General features: G+C 42.4%; 2 protein-coding genes across 4 annotated transcripts in view; both read left to right on the plus strand.

The window, feature by feature from the left end:
• herc56.1 (HECT and RLD domain containing E3 ubiquitin protein ligase 56.1) overlaps positions 1-20,417 on the plus strand; it is an 820,440-nt gene that overhangs the window by 220,560 nt on the left and 579,463 nt on the right. The window lies entirely within an intron of this gene.
• kiaa1549la (KIAA1549-like a) overlaps positions 1-20,417 on the plus strand; it is a 93,719-nt gene that overhangs the window by 69,813 nt on the left and 3,489 nt on the right. For 2 of the 3 annotated variants that reach the window (XM_019261410.2, XM_027272328.1), the window contains 7 exons: positions 6,722-6,867; positions 12,047-12,171; positions 14,054-14,274; positions 15,224-15,371; positions 17,839-18,080; positions 18,310-18,478; positions 19,852-19,949. In XM_019261410.2, the coding sequence (XP_019116955.2) occupies positions 6,722-6,867; positions 12,047-12,171; positions 14,054-14,274; positions 15,224-15,371; positions 17,839-18,080; positions 18,310-18,478; positions 19,852-19,949 (1,149 nt within the window). The remainder of the gene's footprint in view (positions 1-6,721; positions 6,868-12,046; positions 12,172-14,053; positions 14,275-15,223; positions 15,372-17,838; positions 18,081-18,309; positions 18,479-19,851; positions 19,950-20,417) is intronic. The other variant, XM_019261411.2, reaches the window with a different exon arrangement.

The following is a 20,417-nucleotide window of genomic DNA, read 5'->3' on the forward strand; positions in this document are numbered from 1 at the left end:
TTTACGCTTTGCTTCTGGGTGTTAGAACAAACCTTTTTTAAGACACAACTGTGAGAGGTTCCAGCCGGAGACTTTGGGAAATCACACTGCTGACATCACAATACATAATTCATTCCAAATGTGGAAGTCTGCTCGTTCAAATCACGCCTGTAGCTCGTGAAGGGGGAACCACAAGCAGCTGTTTCAGTCAGCGATGCAGCCAGGAAAGAAAACCCAGAGCAGCCTTCAGTGTTTGTCTGTGCATCTCAGCGTTAAGCCAGAGACAAGCCAGCGGTAAGCAGTGCACACGCCGACAGACTGACACCATCTGAAGATAAGTCCAGTGTTAACGAGGAGCTGTTTGGAGATTTTTTACAGATCCATGAAAACTGATGCCGCTGCAGAAGTAAGCATGAAGAGAATGAGTCATTGTGCTAACAGCCTCACACCTCTGAGCGGTCTGACACATGCTGGAAAGGTTTCCTCTGCTGTGAGTTAGAGCAGGACAGAAATGTAAATGACGAACAGGATGTAATTAACGTCTGGAACAGATTTCACTGCAGCTTTGACACCAGAGAATTCAGACACGGTTAGACAGAAACTATCAACAGAATTATTACTGTGGATGTTTAAATGATCCGAGCCTCACGAGAGATCTGCCGGACCTGATGGAGCTGATGGAGTCAGATTCTCCTCCAATCATAAATATTACACTGTACACACAAAGCTGCCTCAGAGTGTCTGAAGTAACAATACTGATGTTTGGAGTCTGTTGTGTGTTTTTGTCCTTTAGTCGCACACACAGACGTCAAACACAAAGGGCGACATTGAACATGAGCACCCATGAATTAAGACAACATGACATGAGATTTAATAAGAGAATCTGAAGAATGAAAAATATAGAGAAAACAAAAACCAAGAGATTTACTTAAAACAATATAGCAAATAATGTTTTTACGGTAAAGAACCGGCAGCTTTGGTTGCCAGAGTTTTACCGTAATAAATACGGTATACGCTTTTTTCTAATATTACAGTAAAAGGATGTTAGAAGGTTGGCACATTTTAAAATGTCTGTAGATTTTACAGTGAAAAACTGCCAAACAATGAAACGACAGTAAATATTATGGTCTTTTACTGTATAATAACTGTATAAAATACTTTAAAACAAATATAAATATAAATAAAGGTTTTGTTATGAAATATGACACTGTGGTTTTTATGGTGAATATGCCATTAAATATTACAGTTTTACTGTATCATTTACAGTCTTTACAGTATAAAATAATACATTCTCTGTTGTTGCAAAGTGCAAAATTAAACTTGACTTTTTACGTCATAATGTAACCTTAACAGGAAATTGCCAAGCTGCACTCCTTCCATATACAACCTCCAGTTTTAAAAGCAGTACGGACTCGTATTGTTAAATGTCCGCTTCAGTATTTTATTTTATTTGGACTTTCTGTTGCATGGCGGTGTCAAGATTGTTTTATCCATTCAGTCAGAAAGCAGAAAATCTACATCCACCTCTTTGAACTCAGATGATTCTGATGTTTTTTGGATGAACGGTTTTCTCATCATCTCCAGTCAGGAAAGAAACTGTCCTCTCATTAGCGAGAATTACCGGCACTGGATTTGATACACCCCGCACACTAATGAGTGTCAGGCCTGTAAGTGTAGCCCACACATTTTTAAACGTGGAATCAGATGCTTTCTTGTTGCCAAATTCTGCATCCGTGACTGACTTTCAAGGGAAACCAGACGTACAGATCCATTAGGTTGTGTGCAGATAATTATCTACAAGAAGACGTGTGCAAAATAATTTGTCTTGGATTTCAGATGAAACAAGTTTTGATGTTCCTCTCTGACCGAGTGTGCGGACTAAAATCAGAGCGCAGAATGTTTCTGCTTCTTCATTTCAAAGTTGAGTGAAAGGTTTTAAAGTTGGGTTTGGAGATTTCTTCCCAAGCACATTAAATATGTTGGAAAAGAGTTGCTGAAAAGTCTTTGAACGATATATCACTGAAATGTGGAGTTAGAGATTCAGTCTCAGGATTTTGTGGGCGGTCCTTAAAGGGCGGCTCGATGACACGCCGAGGCCACCCTGAGCAGAGACAGACATGAATTCATCTCAGCTCAGAGTGTTAGAGATATTTTTTTAATCATTCAGATTTGGCTGGATGGTTAATAACACTCTCTTCTTTGGTCTGACAAACTCAAACTCATATTTATTCTGACTTTACACGTGAGTTCATGGAACAAGACAAAGTTAGTCAGACGCTTGATGTAATGATGTGAACGTTCTGCTACAGATTGTCATTTGTCTTCACAGAGACAGCTTTACTTTACTGTTTGTCTGAGATAATATGAGATTACAAAGATGGATGATGGATGTTGTAGAATTCAGGGTGACGAGCATCAGTCAAATCTTCATTTCGTTCAGCCTTTTTCCATATATGTCATCTGTGTTTATTTCTTGTACCATTCGATGTTCTCTGCACTAATCTTCTTTGTTGTTGCGTTCCATTTTGCATGCATGAGCGATGAACACGATTTGTCAGAATCACAGTTTTAAATGCATTTACCGAAAATCTCATTCCCGACAGACTTCGCTCGTTAAAATCTCTGCATGAAACATTTAGAACAAACGGATGAAGACACATTCTGTTAAACTTTTCCACCCCCAGACATTTTTTCTACTACGAGCTACACCCACACACCCACCCACATTGAACGGTTACATCTTCCCTTAAGGGATGTCACAGATGAGATGCATCACTCACGGGAATGCTAATTCACAGAACTCGTATTTACACGCCGCTAAATAAAAGTGAATGGAGGTGGGATTAGTTGTGCTTTGCTTCTCGAGGACGATAAACACGTATATTTATAACCCCGGCTGTGGCCGTGCCAGAGGGAGCCATTCAGTGTAACAATGATGACAGTGTAACATCCTGAAAGAGCTGGCACGCCGCGATAATCAGCTTTACCGACACGTGCATCACACGGGGAGCCATTTTTCAAAGAAGGTATTACAGGTTATTCCACCACCTTGAGTGTGCACTAATTAGAAAATGAGGCTGCATCTCTTCCGCTAACCGGTGGAGCGCGATGGCATGAGGGGGGAAATTTTCACACCAAAACAACAACAGAGGACGCAATTATAGCTGGACTGTCTAGATGTAAGTGAGCGCAGGAACCGAGGCGACGTTTCCTCTCTTCAAATGAAGAAGAAGAAGAAAGGGAGATAAGAAAAGTGCTCGTGGCAGTAAAGATAGATGACTCTGCCAGGAAAACAAAACTAAAGCTGCGTCTGAAGTCCTTCTCTCACTCTTTACTAATTATACTTTGGAGACTCAGTGGGAAAGGACACAGACAGACAGATGAAGAGAGGTACACACTGTGTGTTTCAAACTCTGAAATCAAGCTGATGAAATGGACGACATATAGAGCAGTCAACAATAAGTGATCGTTCAGGATGTTTGACTTTCAGGTGTTTTCTACAGTGATATTATATCATGAAAGAATGGCGTTTCATTAGAAACATGCAATGGTCATTTCTTCAAACATTGGTGTGTATACCACAACAAAACATGTCCATGTCTCAGTAACTCGTCACGAGTCCTCGAGCATCGATCACAGCTCGACTCGACGTCTCATGCCGTTCACAAGTCGACTCATTGCAACTTGCAGATAAATGAACCAGAACATCTAGCGGCCGATTTGTGGATCAGATCAGTGATTTCTGCAGTTAATGTGAGAGATCAGCATGTTCTGCAGTAAGCACTGAAACTCTGAAGAGTTTCACCTGTAAAGCTCAGGGTGCACTCTGACATTTCATCTGAAACTTTGCGTGATGTGTTGTGAGGTGGTTACATGTGCTGCTGCTGTAAAAGCTCCTTTCAGTGTTTAACATCTGCACATATATCGACACTGTGAGGTGTTACATCAACTCTTTCATGTTTGCTGAGACCCTGAAACAAGAGAAAGCGTCAGAGGCAACAACAACAGCAGCGGTAATCTCAGCTGCAGCTTCTCCGCCTGCTTTGAGGAACGAGGCGGGTGCAGACTGAATGCTAACCGGTTTCACAGGGATGGCATTTATTCTGCCCGCTGTGTCCTCCAGAGACCTGCAGTCTGTGCGAGGCACAGAGTCCACATCACTTTCCGGCCGTGTGATTATTGATTCTGTGTCTCGTCTCTCTGGCCTTCCCCGCACTGATTTACATTGAAGACTGAAGCTGTATTCCTCCCTCCATCCCTGCGGCTCTTTGCTTAATGCCACGACTTTTACTGTGACTCGACCAGCCATTGACCAGTGTGTGTGTGTGTGTGTGTGTGTGTGTGTGTTCACACAGACAGGGTGTTTGCCTCGCCTGTGGCTCTCTAATGTCCGGTCTTGCTGATCTGTGCATCTCACACCACCTGTAGTCAGGCCTGTCATGTTGTGTAGCTGCTCCAGCTTACATGCCTCAAGGCTGTGTGTGTGTGTGTGACTGTATAACTGTGGTGTGTGTGTGTGTGTGTATGACTATATAACTGTGGTGTGTGTGTGTGTATGACTGTATAACTGTGGTGTGTGTGTGTGTGTATGACTATATAACTGTGGTGTGTGTGTGTGTGTGTCCTGTGTGGTGTGTGTGGGAGGCAGGAACAAAGAGAATGAGTGCTATATGTCATCATATATTATATGTTGTTGGATGAGTTTATTGACTCTTCTAGGGTGTGTGTGTTTATGTGTGTGTGACGTGTACACTGAGCTGTTTCCATCAAGGCCGCTGGCTGTTGAACAGCCTGTCCATCAGGACAGTTGCTGCTCTGCCTGTCCTTTGTGTTTGTGTTTCCCAGCATTCTCCACCTTTAATATAGCAGATATTTTTTATGTAATTAATTCCCTTGGAGGTTAAAGTTTGACTTTCAGCTGTGAAATCCACAGTAAGTTACTGTGTTTGTGCATTACTGTACACCTTTTCACAGTAGTCGAAAACTACAGTAATTATCTGTTACTGTAGAAAATTACAGTAACCAAATAATGTACTGTAGAGTTGCTTGTCAACAGCTGCCAGGTAGTTACTGTGATTTTATTTACTGTAAGTTGCTTGTCAACAGCTGTCAGATAGTTACTGTGATTTTATTTACAGTAAGTTGCTTGTCAACAGCTGCCAATTAGTTACTGTGATTTTATTTACAGTAAGTCGCTTGTCAACAGCTGCCAGTTAGTTACTGTGATTTTATTTACTGTAAGTTACTTGTCAACAGCTGCCAGTTAGTTACAGTGATTTTATTTCCTGTAGAGTTGCTTATCAACAGCTGCTAGTTAGTTACTGTGATTTTATTTACAGTAAGTTGCTTGTCAACAGCTGCCAGTTAGTTACTGTGATTTTATTTACTGTAGAGTTGCTTATCAACAGCTGCTAGTTAGTTATTGTGATTTTATTTACATTAAGTCACTTATCAACAGCTGTCAGTTAGTTACTATGATTTTATTTACAGTAAGTTACTTGTCAACAGCTGCCAGTTACTGTGATTTTATTTACTGTAGAGGTGCTTATCAACAGCTGCTAGGTAGTTACTGTGATTTTATTTACTGTAGAGTTGCTTGTCAACAGCTGCCAGTTAGTTACTGTGATTTTATTTACATTAAGTCGCTTATCAACAGCTGTCAGTTAGTTACTGTGATTTTATTTACAGTAAGTTGCTTGTCAATAGCTGCCAGTTAGTTACTGTGATTTTATTTACTGTAAGTTACTTGTCAACAGCTGCCAGTTAGTTACTGTGATTTTATTTACAGTAAGTTGCTTGTCAACAGCTGCCAGTTAGTTACTGTGATTTTATTTACAGTAAGTTACTTGTCAACAGCTGCCAGTTACTGTGATTTTATTTACTGTAGAGTTGCTTGTCAACAGTTGCTAGTTAGTTACTGTGATTTTGTTTTACAATAAGTTGCTTGTCAACAGCTGCCAGTTAGTTACTGTGATTTTATTTACTGTAAGTTGCTTGTCAACAGCTGCCAGTTAGTTGCTGTGATTTTATTTACTGTAGAGTTGCTTGTCAACAGCTGCCAGTTAGTTACTGTGATTTTATTTTACAGTAAGTTACTTGTCAACAGCTGCCAGTTAGTTAATCAATTAAAAGAAATGGCTAAAGATGTGGAGCCTGGGTGAGAAGCCACTGTGACACAGCTCATGCTGTTTTTTGTACCAGGCTGTAAACATGTTTATTTCTTCTGTGAAGTTGGACATTTGGACATGGGGACTTATGGAGACTGACTCACTTCTGGAGCCAGCCTCAAGTGGACGTTAGAGGAACTACAGTTTTTGGCACTTGCCGCTGGCTTCATTTCACAGCCACGGCGGTTGTCTCTTGGACTATCAGTACAGGTCCAGAGCTCCTGAACCAGAACTAGTCAATCAATCCTCACCTCTTTAGCAGCTCCAGTCCAAATACCGTCATGACCAATTGAGCACAAAGAAAATCAGAACAAAGACGAAATCAGCCCCTGAAGTGTGTAGCCACGTTTCTCTCATGTGTGTTACAGCCTGATGCAACACGTCTGCGGCTTTTCAAACGCTCCATTAATGTTTTTATGCAACGTTTTAATATTTAAAGTTGATAGACAGCGTTAACTGCGAGGTGATGCCCTGTTTGTGTACACACTGAGACTCACAAACTCTCCCCTCCTCTCTCTCTCTCTCTGTATCCCTTTACTCCCTTGCCTTCCTCTCTGTTGCCATGGATACTACAGGCGGTTGCCAAGTGAGGAGGACGGCTCGATGTCGAGTAACGGCTCCGCGAAGCTGAACACCAGCAAGAGCTCCTCGGCCCGGAGGACGGCGACCGGCAGCAGCAGCAAGAACGGCAAGGAGGAGCTGCACAAGAGGAGCACCAACGGTGAGGAGGAGGAGGAAGGAGGAGGAGGAGGAGGAGGAGGAGAAGCGATTAAGTGAAGAACAAATACTTGGACAGAGTAATCTGAAAATCTGTCCCTCCGTATGTTTGTGCCCACCACAAACTCTGTCATTAACCCAAAAACACACACTCATACTACAATATTTTACCCAAAGGATAATTAATATGAGCTAACGAAGTGCGCATGAACACACTCACACATACAGTGAGTCAGCCTGCTGCTGCATCACGTAGCAGTCAGTCCTGACACATATACTCAGACAGAGACGTCTCAGGTGTTTGTGTTTCACTCTTTCATTCCAGGATGCAAAGCTTCATGTTTGGAGCGTTGAGCGCTGCATCGAGTTACTTTTGAGTCGAATCACAGAGGAAAAGACAATATATCGTGGGTGGAAGGAGTTGTGACAGCATGCCGTCACAGTCAGTGTTATTCTAATCCATACAATCTGCAGCATATGGAACAATGACTCACTGTTAAACCTGTGGCACACGGAGGTGATCCTCATCGATACACGGTGGAGCTATTAAAGAACAAATCAGAGCTTTCATTTTTAAGTAAACAGCGTTACAGTAATCTAGTCGCAGGATGAAATTCAGGGAGCATGTTGAGTCAGTGCGAAGCTGAGGCAACATGATCGGAGACGGTTAGCTGGTCATTGATCATGACTCCGAAGTTTCTCACTACCCCGGCCGAGACTTAGGGAGTCAGTATTGATGTTGATGTCATGGTGTATAGTACCTTTGGCTGGGCGGAGCAGCAGTTCAGCTTGAGGTGGTGTGACGTGTAGATATGTCTTAGATTAGATTAGATTAGATATACTTTATTCAGCCAACCACGGGGAAATTCACTTGTGACAGCAGCAAGATACAGAAACAAAAGTAGAGGAGGCCAAAACAAAAAAGAGACACATTAAACAGACAGAAATATCTAAACTACACAATGACCACGAAAAAGTACGAAAAAGAAAACACGAAAGTCCAAATTTGGCAAAAAATTGGACGCCATACGCTTCACTGTAGCCCGGGTAACCAAGAGACTTTTTTGTGTGTCTCGGTATGTTACATACTCCCTCCAAATTTCGTACATGTGGATGAAACCGTGGCGTAATTTTACACCCGACTTTGGGGGGGCAGGCAAATTTTCGGGAGTTTTCGAGGGGATATGGGCCGTCGAAAATGCGATTTACTTTTAAACGTCGTTCAGCGTTTGAAATCCAATAGGGCCTCGCCCCAGTGTGCCGTGCTCTGAGAGGCTTTCAGAGATCCATGCAGAGACTAAGGTGGAAATGACAGATAGAGCTGAGTGTCATCTGCATAGAAGTGATACCAGAAGTCATAGCTGGTCCTTATCCGCCTTCAGACACATGCTTGGTCTGGAACACCAATTTGTTCAGGAGACAATGGTAGCAAGACGTTAAAAGGTCATGAGACAGCATTGGTGAATTATTTATTAAGCGCTACTCATTAGTTACAACTTTTAACCTCACAAAATACGTCTTATTTTAAAGTGGGAACAGATCATCAGTATGTTGCTGAGATCGAATCAAGAACTTCACATCAGAAATCTGTTTTTATTTGGATGTAGCTCCGAACATGTAGCCTCATTTCAGACGTCTGAATCACTGTTGCCATCTTTCATTATTTCAATAAATCAAATGTAGCCAGCTCTGTTGCAATGTCCAAGCAACAGAAAAACAACTGTGTGTTGGAGCTTTATGCAGCTATTCAGCTTGTTATATGTTCCATCCATTTTCTGTTAATGCTTATAGACACCTACGGGCAATTTAGATTCATCAGTTTACGTGTTAACCTCCTACCATCTGAGCACAATGTCCAGCTGAATAAATCAAACAGTGATTCGTTCTCTCATTATCAAGCGATCACACATGCAGGAGAGGCGTCCGCCGTTCTGGATGACCTGCTGCTTGTACTTTAACTTTGCTGCAGTGATTTGTGAAGTCCAGGGTGTGTCAGGACACGGTCGGGTACAACAGAGCTGCAGAGAGTCTTAACACGAGATTCCTGTTCAGAAACAGGATTATAAGCAACATGTGTTTTTGTCTGCAGCAGTGGTTATCGGCAGTGGCAGTAAATGTACTGCATCTTTGATATGACTTGTTCAACCGATTACCAGGCACGTCTTTTTCCCAGCTCTGCAGACTCGGATTGCTCTGATCCCCGATAACGCTGCAGCGTTGTTTCTGTTCAGTGACATTATAGGACGCTGTGATCTCCTTTGCATCAGCAAACCAGTGTTCACAGTAATTTGTGTGATTTATAGTGTTTATGCAGGCGGATGAATGAATACCCGGAGGATAGGATGAGTAATTGTTTCATTTTCTTACCACAGAGAACAGGAGATGGACAGAAAGTGTTTTCAGAATAAAAATGTAAAGACAGAAATACAGTAAAGATAAGAGGAGGAAAACAGAAAAAAGTGTAGAAGACGTGAAGAAACTAATTTAAATGAATTCACAGAAGCTTCTTTTCACCTGCTTGTGTTTGGTTCTCAGGTTTTTACGAGTCTCGTCTGACATTTCCAGCTCCTGTTATTTGATCTGATCAGTGATTTTATTGGCTGGTTAAAGGAATAGTTTGACATTTTGAGAAAATCCTGCAGAGTTAGAAGAGAAGAGAGGTGATGTGACTAGCAAAGAGAAGGGGCCCAAGTGCGGAGCCCTGGGGCATCCCCGTGGTAAGGTGGTTATGGACATCTGTCCAAGCATTATTACCTCACAAAATACGTCTTATTTGAAATCTTGTTACGATCACGCTGCAGGAAGCATCATCAGTCTCTGAAGCTAAAACCTATTCATCTCCTACAAAGTCAAGAACATCAGATCAGCAATCTGTGTTTTTGTTTTGGTGTCGCCTCATTCCAGACGTCTGAATCATTGCCAGCATATTTTATTCTCTTCAACAAATCAAATCAGGTATGATGGGTTTGACGTTTTGAGAAAATCCTGGAGAGTTGGAAAGAACAGAAGAGACTCTCTAACATCAATCCAGGAGGTGATTGGCTTAGCACAAAGACTGGAACAGGGGGAAACACCTAGCCTAGCTCTCTCAAAAACAGACCTGGTACTGTAGCACCTTTGTAGCTCGTTTGTTTAATCAGTGCACACAGAGACGTGTCAATGTCCTGATGTGAAGCTGAGCAGCTCCTGGCTCTGTTCACATTGAGTAGTATCCATTATTCTTCTTATTTCAACAGTTCCCCGGTCTCACCAATATGTTCTCTATGGAAAGAGGTTTAAATTGAGCTGTGTGTGTGTGTGTGTGTGGACGGTTAACGATGTCACCTATTCCATCTGGAGACTTTGATTCGTTGTGAGCGTCTTTAATCACGGCCGTGCTTCCACTGTGCGATCAGATCAACCTAATGATGTACTGCAGCACTTTCATGCTGATCAAGGGGACTGTTAACTGTCTGAAGACACCCTGTACTAAAATATTTTCCATTTCCCACTTCCATATTATTATTGTGAGATCAATCATGATCAGTGTAGTTTGCATATTGATGATGGCAGACATCAGTTACATCTCATTAGTCTGTTGCAGACTCTGCAGGAAAGTGTGTCTCTCATTTATTTAAGTTATTTTTAGTTTGTTTAAGGACGTCGCTGCTGTAGAGTGGTGTGAGTATCACACAGATTAGTGCACATTACTAACCATCTTTAATCTGAAGGACACAAGCGGCTCAATTCATTGTAGACAGAAGAATCAAAGTGTGTTTGTGAGTGATTGACCTTTAATAGATGACTTTGCAGAGGGATGGTGAAGGTGAGAGCACGGCAGGATGACGTGCAACGAAGATTTTACTATAGATCAGGATTGATCTTCATTCAGATCAGTCACAAGTTGTTTTCATGCAACTTTCTCTTTAATTTGATACTAAATGTGTTGTGTTGTTTGATTCATAGCACTAAACCTGTTGTAAGTAGCTATTTCTTTTGTAATCATCAGTACAGCTACATGAGTCTGTAAAAGTCACTGTGATCCGGGCAGTCCTCCCTGCCGACTCTTCGGCGAACACTCCCCCAAAAACAGCCTCTGTTTGTGTGTGGAAACCATACAGAAGACACTTAACATGAGAAAATGTCTTACATAACAGTCACTGCAAAATGAAGTCATTTCGTTTCAGCAATGTTTAACGACAGGCTGATGTTCAGCATGTGTTGTGACTGTGGGAGAAATGCCCTCACGGTGTTCAGAGTGCACATTATTTACACGCCGTGTCGCCGTTTCCAATCCGGTTCGTGGCCTCGGCTGCTCATAGCGCCACCTGTCCTGACCTTAACTGTCATGCTGTGATAGGAACAGCCCCAAATAAAGCAGGCCGAGCTGCAGCTGCGAGGAATTGTGACAGTGTGGGTTTGGAGCTGAGTTAATGGCAGACTGTTGTAGCCCTACAACGAAGCAGTCTGCCATATGATGTCAGTCAGGCGGTGAGTCACGGTGGACCCAGTACAACACAACACCGTCCATCTGCTGCTCCCACCAACAGCAAATACAGGGAGCCTCGTGTACTGTAAGACGCAGATGACACGATGCTATACAGCTGGAATCTTAATTTGTAGGGCTGCCATGGCAATGAGTAAGTTTTATCATTTACTAGGACCAGGTGGTGTTAACAGAGTCTCAAGACTTTATTCAGGTCCTTCATTTCCAAGCCAAACTTGTCAAGCTCTGAATATTATCTATACACATTTTACAGAAAGCAATGAGTCCTGTTGCAAGCATCGCTGTGTTAGCCATCTGAAGCTCACTTCAAAACTCTAAACTATAATCAGGCCTGCATGGGAAGTTTAGCAAAACAAAATGCTCGTGGACAAATATCGTCCAAGAAATGAACTGCAGTCACACTTTGCCATCCTCCCTCAAAGGGCATGAACTCTGGCGGTGCAGTTCACCACACGGCAGGGAGCATGGAAGACGACCTTGGATGCGTTCAGACAGAACGACTTTCTTGCACACATGGAAGGTCAAATTGAATCAGCATGCTTGGCTGTGATTGGCTAAAATTGCAGTCTTTTCCCTCCAGTTTGATAATTATACTCAATGGACTGAATAAAACTGCTCCGTGAACAATGTGGGGAGAATTCCTGATTGCTACATCGCAGATTCCTTAAAGGACTCTTCGTCTTCCTCTTCTTCCCAGACCCGTATGAAGACCATTCAGGCTCTCTGCGGCTCATCACCATCAAACCCATGACTGCCCAGCCTACGTACTCCTACCCCTCCTCCTCATCCCACAGCCAAGACTCTGTGGTCCTCAACGGGGAGGTGAGTCTGCACGCAAACACACACACACACATATATATATATGCACGTATAGATAGTGTACACACACCCTCGAGGCTTTATCTCACTCGGCTGTGAGGTGAGTCTGCAGTGTTGACAGTATAGGGCAGAGCAAAAAATAGAACATCACGAGATCAACAGATACATACAGTACAGCAGCATTTGTGTAACTGTGTACTGAAGCGTGGAAGACTGTTCATGCTTTGTGGTGCTTTCATCCCAAAATCCTTCTGCCAGGGGAAAGATCATGTTGTACCTCGACTCATCTCAACAATAGAAATTAAGATTTCAAAAGGAAATGTCAGAAGAGTCAAACTCATTTCAGCTCAGTTTGATCTGAAGTGGGCCGGAACAGTAAAGTCAAAACGTACAAATAAATAAATCATCACGTTTCTTTAATTTTCTCTCGTTTCTGCAAGTGATGGAGCTTTAAATCAGCTGTGCCGTGTGTTTGGTTCAGTGTGATGTGGCTCAAATTTCTCTTCACAGTTACAGATTATCAATTGATTATTTGGTCTCTATTCAGAAAATAGTAGTACACCAATCATTGTTATCCTTGCAAAGTCACCTCGCGGGCCGGATCGGACCCTTTTGGCCTGCCGGTTTTAGCCCACGGGCCGTATGTTTGGCACCCCTGGTCTAAACAGTCCAGCTCAAACTAATGGACTGGTAATTATATGCACTCTGTCTTGATGAGTGCTCTTTTTTTTACATATCTTTTTATTGGCGTTTTGGTTTTACATACAACAACTGACAGTAACAGGATAAGTCTATTCAGGTGTTCTCAATAATAGGTAATAGTACGTACATTGACATGTGTTGGTGCGTACATTAGCAGTAGTGATGTAGGTTGGGCAGTATGTAGCTCTATGCATGCGCCATACACAACAACAACAACAACAACAACAACAACAACAACATAAGCTCTTGAACTCCTAAGAACCTGAAGAACCTTTTTATCCTCAAGCTGCTTCTTTGAGGAACTAACTTTAAGTAACAATTGCAGCACTTTTGGTGCTTTGAAGAACCTTTTAATTTTTAATAAACTGGTTCAGAACCGAAAAACGTTCCCCTATGGCATCACCATGACCAACTTGAGCCTTTATTTTAAAGAACTCTCTCATCTTTTATAGAACCGAGGCTAAAATAACAGAAAGTTTCAGATAAATGGCTGAAAAAGGATGAGTAAAGTAGGGTCAGTACAAAGACCGCAGACTTGACCAAACCCAACCCCCCAGAAATGATGACAACATCCACTTTATATACTCAGTAGTATCCAGTTTAAAATCAATTGAAATGAACACGTGGAGTACGAGGGCTGGTATCGAGGTATCATCTGAACGTTTGGGAACCACTGCTTCATGTTACTTTCTTAGGTTGCAGGCGTCTGTTATCCTGCCTCTGCTGTACTGTAGTATTACCATAACACCTCCTCTGGGACACATTGCACTGATACTGAATTTAGCTACAAACACAATATGCCTCCACTAATCCCCTCTCCTACTCCACCTCCTCCACCTCCACCCAGCCTGTCACCTCTCACTCTTTCCTCCCTCTTATTCCACCTCAGCCGAGACAGCGACACACAGGCTGATGATAAATTATCCTCCAATCTATTAACATAGAAGACGAAAATCCCCTCGGGAGCTCTCCGGTTTTCCAGTTCGTCTACGATTGATTGGTGTACATTAGCAGAAAATATCATGTTTAGGGTGTGATGCGTTCTATGACTATCCAGCTGAAGGGAAAACACATCGATCTGTCTTTGCACAAGACAGAAGAAACTTTTACAAAATTAAAAAAAGTAAAAACGACAGCACTCTCTGAACACATGCATGCAAATCCGATACTTGAATGTTTTCAGGCAAACCACGGCGGGTTGAAGCAGAAGTCGGACATCGAGCACTACAGGAACAAACTGCGTCAGAAGGCCCGGAGGAAGGGCTACGGGGAATTCTCGCTGTCCGAGACCGGCAGCCATGGTTACAGTCACCGTGACGCCAGGCACGGTAGGCACGACAACGGGCTCAAGGAGCCGATGACCGCCGAGGAGAAGAGGGCTTCCTTCGCAGGATGTCACAAGAGGTACAAGGTCCAAGAGACACCAAAAATATACCATGTATTTGAATGTAATGGACTAAAGTCCACCGTAGCTTCGCCTACAGAATTATGAGGCAAGCGTTTCTCGCTGGGACGGTTTCACCACTAGATGTCACTAAATCTGTCACACTGTACCTTTAAATGCGTCACTGGAAAATATATAAGAACGTCCCTTTAATCAAACGCTTCATCAAAAGTGTGTGACGTTATTCTATTTTTAATGTCATCGTGTAACTTTTCAAATAGTTTGATGGATTTATGTTTGTGTGTGTGTGTGTGTGTGTAATCAGTAATTAAATGCAAAGCAGAATCTACTCTCACACCAAGAATTATAAAACTGCTGTAGAGCGTAGTTGCTAAGCAACACATAAGGAATGAGTGAGTGGTGAAGGGTGAGTTTCGGTCAACGCATTAATATTTTACACTGTCATACAGATATGTGTCTGCTGTGTTTGCTTGTCTTTGTCACTGGAGGATTTAACACAGACAAAGAAACTTGAACTTCAACAGATTTCACAGTATGAAGCAGGTGATTGACTCGTGACCAAAGCAAACAGGCTTCTGAATCAATTCCCGTTCCCCACGCTCAGGTCAATCCAGACTTTTCTCGTCTGTCGTTCCCCGTTGGTGGAACGTCCTACCAGTTCCTACCAGATCAGGGGCGTCCCTCTCTGCCTTTAAAAACCTCCTGGAGAACTTCAGCTCTTCAGAGATAATTAATGGGGAATGATAAATCTATCCCAAGTCTATACAAGTTTCTCTTTTTTGTAAGTCGTTTGGATAAAAGCATCAGCCAAATGACTCGATGAAGAAGTTTACATTGGTTCCCTAGCAGGTTTCGCCTGTTCCCAAATGGAAAGCAAACGGTTCAGTACGTCTGAAAACCAGTACAGTATCCTAAGAGTTTTTCTTCTTTCTTGCACCTGTTCATCAGGTACTCCCACCCACGGGAGCCCACCTATTGGAGCCGGCAGTCTCTGAGCAGCCCGAGTCCAGTGGAGACGGAGATGGACCTCCTGGTGCTGAGGGAAAGATCCAGGAGGGGCATCCGAAACAACGGCTACGATGTGAGTGACCGGACTGTAAGTCCTGGAACCTTCTGACGTTCTTTGTTGTGTTTCAAACCCAAATGTGAGACAAACATTTAGCTGAACAGAATAAGACGTCAGACGGAGGAAAAAAGTGCGGTGACATTTTCAGTGATTTGAAGCAAATACCTCGATGGACCTTTAAGTTTAATCAGGACTGAAGGATTTACTGCAGGAGAAAAATATCCAGCGGCAAGATCACGCAAAGCTTTGAAGAATTTCAGAGCTGGATCGTGTAACAAACTGTAATAGCAGCTCAGGTCTGATCTCTGACCAGGTGAGTCATACAGAGCGATGACGAAACCGCGGCTGAATCCTTCTTCTTTGAAATAGGTCACATGACGGCTGTCAGACTAATAAAATAATCTTCGGGGAGCATTTCTAACTTTAATCCTTTATTCTCCCTCTCCGGTGCTCTGAGCTCACACATAGAGGATTGACGAATCACCTTTCTTTGAACTTTATAAACCCGCACCGAGCGGGAAGAGACGCAAATGACAAAAAGATTAAAGAAAAAGAGATTGCTTCATTTTTTTAAACGACTGAAAAAGATACAAAAAATAAAAGAGATAAAATGAGGACCGATGGAGCGAGCGTGAGCGAGATCTCTTTATGCTGCTTCCCTGCTGCACCACAGTAACAGCAGCTACCTAGCTGAATGTCAATGACTCTGAATATGATTATAGCCTGTTCATGGATTCAGATGGGAGGCTCGATAGTGGTTAATAGCCTTGGATGCACCAAGCTGTTTGAAACGGCACACGGAGAGCGGAGTGTGTCCGTGCAGGAGCAATGCATGTTTGTGTCTCATATCTTATCAGGTCGGTTTCATGCTTTAGAACAGTACATACAGTGTTTATGCTGGTTTACCTGCTTCATGTTTGTGTGTGTGTGTGCTGCTCTGCTTTATGTATGCGTGCTCATGCTGGCTCATAATCATCGTTTTCCAAAACAAATTAATTCATGCAAATTTTAATTAACTGACAAAAAAGTTTTTGTCACTCGTCAAGGTGACGACTTTATATTTGCACACAGCATTATTTTAATTTATTTGTGTATAAAAAGGAGACGTTGCCTTGGAAAGGAGTTAGAGTGTGTTGACGTGAACAAAAAATACAATTTACTCAGTGATATCTACAAGACAGTAAACTCAAAGTGCATTAAATCTATCACACAGAGGTGCAAAATATATTACTTCATGTTTATGTAAATTCATAGCTAACACAACTATACTCGTCTTGCTACAAAGCGGGGACCGTGTGTTTTCCAGTGCGACAGCAGAAGGGTCTCCCCGGATTATGAGGACCGTGTGACAGTTTTGACTTTGTTTTGTGTTTCTTTGTTTTATTTTGTAGCTCTCTCCCTGTCTGTGTCCTGTATTTCTACTTCCTGCCTTTGTAAGTTGTTAGTTTCACCTGTTCCACCTGTGGTCCTGCCTGTTTATTAAGCTCCTGTGTTTTCCTTTGTTTCTTTGTCTGAAGCTTTCCTCTGTTCCCAGTTTTGCTCTTAGTTTGTGGATGTTGGTTAATAAATTGTTTGTATTTTGTCTGGATCACCAGCCGCCACCTCTTAGTTAGTTTGTTTTTTATCCTCCCCGACAGGATGAGCGATTCTTTCTATGCGCATTTCTGGTCTTACCTCTGTCTACAGATTAATACTGTTACTGCTTGAACGTTAATACATAAACATCTTCATATGTCTTCAACATACATCTTTTAAAACATGGCAGATTCCCGTCTTATGAATGTTATTTGTGTGCACAATATTTTCAAACATAATTACAGATCATGAATTTACTATACTTCATTTTTACAGCAGGAGGTAATTGCACAGATTAAATAATCGATATATCCATTAATTCATTTTGTGATATTAACTTTAGCTACAGTATATTACCCAGCACGCAACTAGTGTGTATTAAAACAGTGATTTCCGAGCAGGGGTATGGATACCTCGGCGACATCCAGCCTGGCCACTCCAAGCGAAGATTGATCATGACGTCTTGTGTAAGAAATGATTGTAAACACGTCTACTTCTTTATAATTAATGCCGTTGAATTAAGTTTAGTTTAAACATTTGTAAAGTGCAGTTGAAGTAACTGTAACGGATTCATATTTCTGGAGTAGCTGCTCTCACGTCTGATGACAAAATGAGAATAAAAAGGTTTTGTTGTGAACTTTCTCCAGCCTCTTGCTCCCGACCATCTGAACTCACTAACTTTCATGAGTTCTGCCTGTTTTCCGCCCTCTCTGTGAACTGACTGACACCAACATCCTCCATGTATTGCTCAGAGCATTCGTTTCTTAGGAAACCAGGAATTCATACAGTGTGTGGTCAGAGATGCTGATTTGATCTGTCAGGAAGACATCCACGTCCTCATCACTTCATAGACAAGCTGATGAATGCACCCCTGTATTTCTGACCGAGTGTGTGTGTGTGCGTGCGTGTGTTTGCTCTGCAGGGCGAACCAGAACCGTTTGAGGAGACCAACGTGGACCGTCTGATGAGCTCTCTGGGTTACGGAGGTGGATCCACTGGCACCGGGAACGGCAGCTTGGGGGTGAAAGCTCACCGTGGCTCCGACTCCTCCACACTTAGCTCCCAGCCATCCATTGACGAGGTCCGCACGCAGATGCACATGTTGCTAGGCAACGCCTTCAGCCTGGCACCTCCGGACCACGACCCCCCTTCTCCTCCAACCAAGTAAACTTGTGTTTATTTCTCAGCACATCTGCATGATTTACAGCATTGTGTAGGAAAGAGAAGAAAGAGGCGCCCTGATATTCGATTTGAAATCCGTTGAAGAGCGCACAACCCACTCTAGATCTTTCTGAACACGTCTGCTTGATTATCTGCTGCACACTGAAGAAACAGGGAAACTAAAGAGAGTTGGCTGTTGATAATATTCCTCTCTCTCTCTTTCTCTCATCAGCACTCACCACCATCACCACCACCATGCCCACAGAGCCTACAACCCGTCCCACACCAGCCACTACAGTGACGGGGTCACCAGCGCTCCGGGGACCATGAACCATCCCTGTGGAGGCCGGCAGAGGAGCACAGGCTACGAGGACATGCACCAGTGTAGTCTGCCCAAACCGGTAAGCACTCGGAGGGAGTCACAGGGAGGAATTATACAAAAAAATCATGTTTTCTGATGCTCATATCTCATTATATCATTAATATGTGAGAGACTTTGCTGTCAACAAGCTTTTTTTAAATAAAAAGTAGATCCAGTAACGACCTTTCACAGTGATGTCTGTAGAGAAATCAAATCTAGGATGGGTAACAAAGATATTAAAAGCAGACCACAATGCAAAAATTACATTTCATATAAAGACATAACAGAAAATTGTCTAGAATTGTAGATTATACACAGTCCATGTGGCTAAAGTGTTTGCCTATAAGTGGTGTTAATTTGGAGTTACGTTCGTGTCCATCTGATAAATGTTTACTCTCCACTCGGGTCTGTGAAAACTTTAGCACTCTGTTCAGCAGAAAGTGCCGACAAGAACAAGGTCACTAAGTGGATTCAACCAAAACAATGAGCTAAAAGGGACTAAAAACACTCTGAGAGGTTTGATGAATGATTCTCTGTGGCTTCACATCTTGACACTTTTTACATTACATATATGGTAGCCAATGAATTCACTGTTTATATAACAATATATATTATAGCAGCTTTAAAGTGTTACAATAAAAGCGCTCATCAGCTCAGATTGTTGAATAATTAATAAATTAAGCAGCTCGAGCTAATTATAACCACTACTGCATGTACAATATCAGTTTTAAAGGCAGCGAGTTACTGTTACAAAGTTATGGAGGACAAATGGTATTTCACTTTCAAAAGTAGTAGCACAAAAAGAGTACAAGTACTTTAGTTAATGTACTTAATTACTTTACACTTCTATAAATCACCTTGAGCTTTAAATCTTCATATCATATTGCTTTGCTCGTAAAAACCTGCAGAGCAAGCCGAAAGAAAATAGTGCTGCTCAAAAGGGTCATGCAAATTTAGGTTCCCGTGCATATTCAGCTTTTATTTTCATCTTTGCCACACAGTGAATTATCCGCGTACGAAGTCGTGCAAGTTGAATTTTCTGCAAATTCATTCAAACATTTCATGAAAGCGACAGGGCTCAGGAGATCTGTTGAAATATTTGCACAGAGAGTTTGAGCTGTGCAGTGCCAGCAGCTGATCAGGAAGGGAGAGCTTTGCAGAGATTAACTGAGGCTGAGGACTGAACACCAACCAACAAATAAAATTGCCTCACACAGCTTGAATATGTATCTTCTGATTTGCTCCGATCAGACGCCAATCCGTTTTTCTAGCCCTCTTCACTCATCGTGGTTTATTGTTTCTCCGCTTTGTGTGTTTGACTTCGACTTGAGGTTCTATTGATGTATTTTGTTCTCGTACTGAAGAATCCAGATGATTAAATAGATTTCTGAATCACATTTGTGGCTCCTGCAGGGTTTCCGGTTCACCCAGCTTCCGGATATGGGCATCGGGTCTCCTCCGCCACTGATTCCCTCTAGACCAGGACCACCACCTGGGACCTCAGTACGACGGTAATACAAACACACACACACACATACAACTACTACTTTTGAATTAGAGAATATATTAAAAACATGAAACGTGAAAGTTCACATATGCAATTTAAAAACATTCCTGCGAATCTTCTCAGCCAATCAAAATGCAGCTCTGGGGCTAATCACTGTACCAGATAAATATATAAATTCTTTATTTGAGAGCCAAACAAAAGCTTCAGAATATGAATGTGCATCATCTGAAGCGTCTGCCCTGCACGTCCTCTCACTGCTCAGATGTGTTGAACCGAGCCGCTTCTTCATTTAAATGCTGTTGCTGTGTCGCCGTGTTGCTGGGCACTTTTAAGCACTGCAGGGAGTGATCGACTGCTCGGCGGCTGTGCATCGTGCAGAGGGGCATGCTCGCCATCTAGTGGACAAACAAGCAAAGTAACATCTTCCAGCTGTGACGTACTGCAGATTTTATAAGACAGAGACAGCGCTGAT

The sequence above is a fragment of the Larimichthys crocea genome, chromosome XX, assembly GCF_000972845.2.
Source record: "Larimichthys crocea isolate SSNF chromosome XX, L_crocea_2.0, whole genome shotgun sequence".
Taxonomy (NCBI): Eukaryota; Metazoa; Chordata; class Actinopteri; family Sciaenidae; genus Larimichthys; species Larimichthys crocea.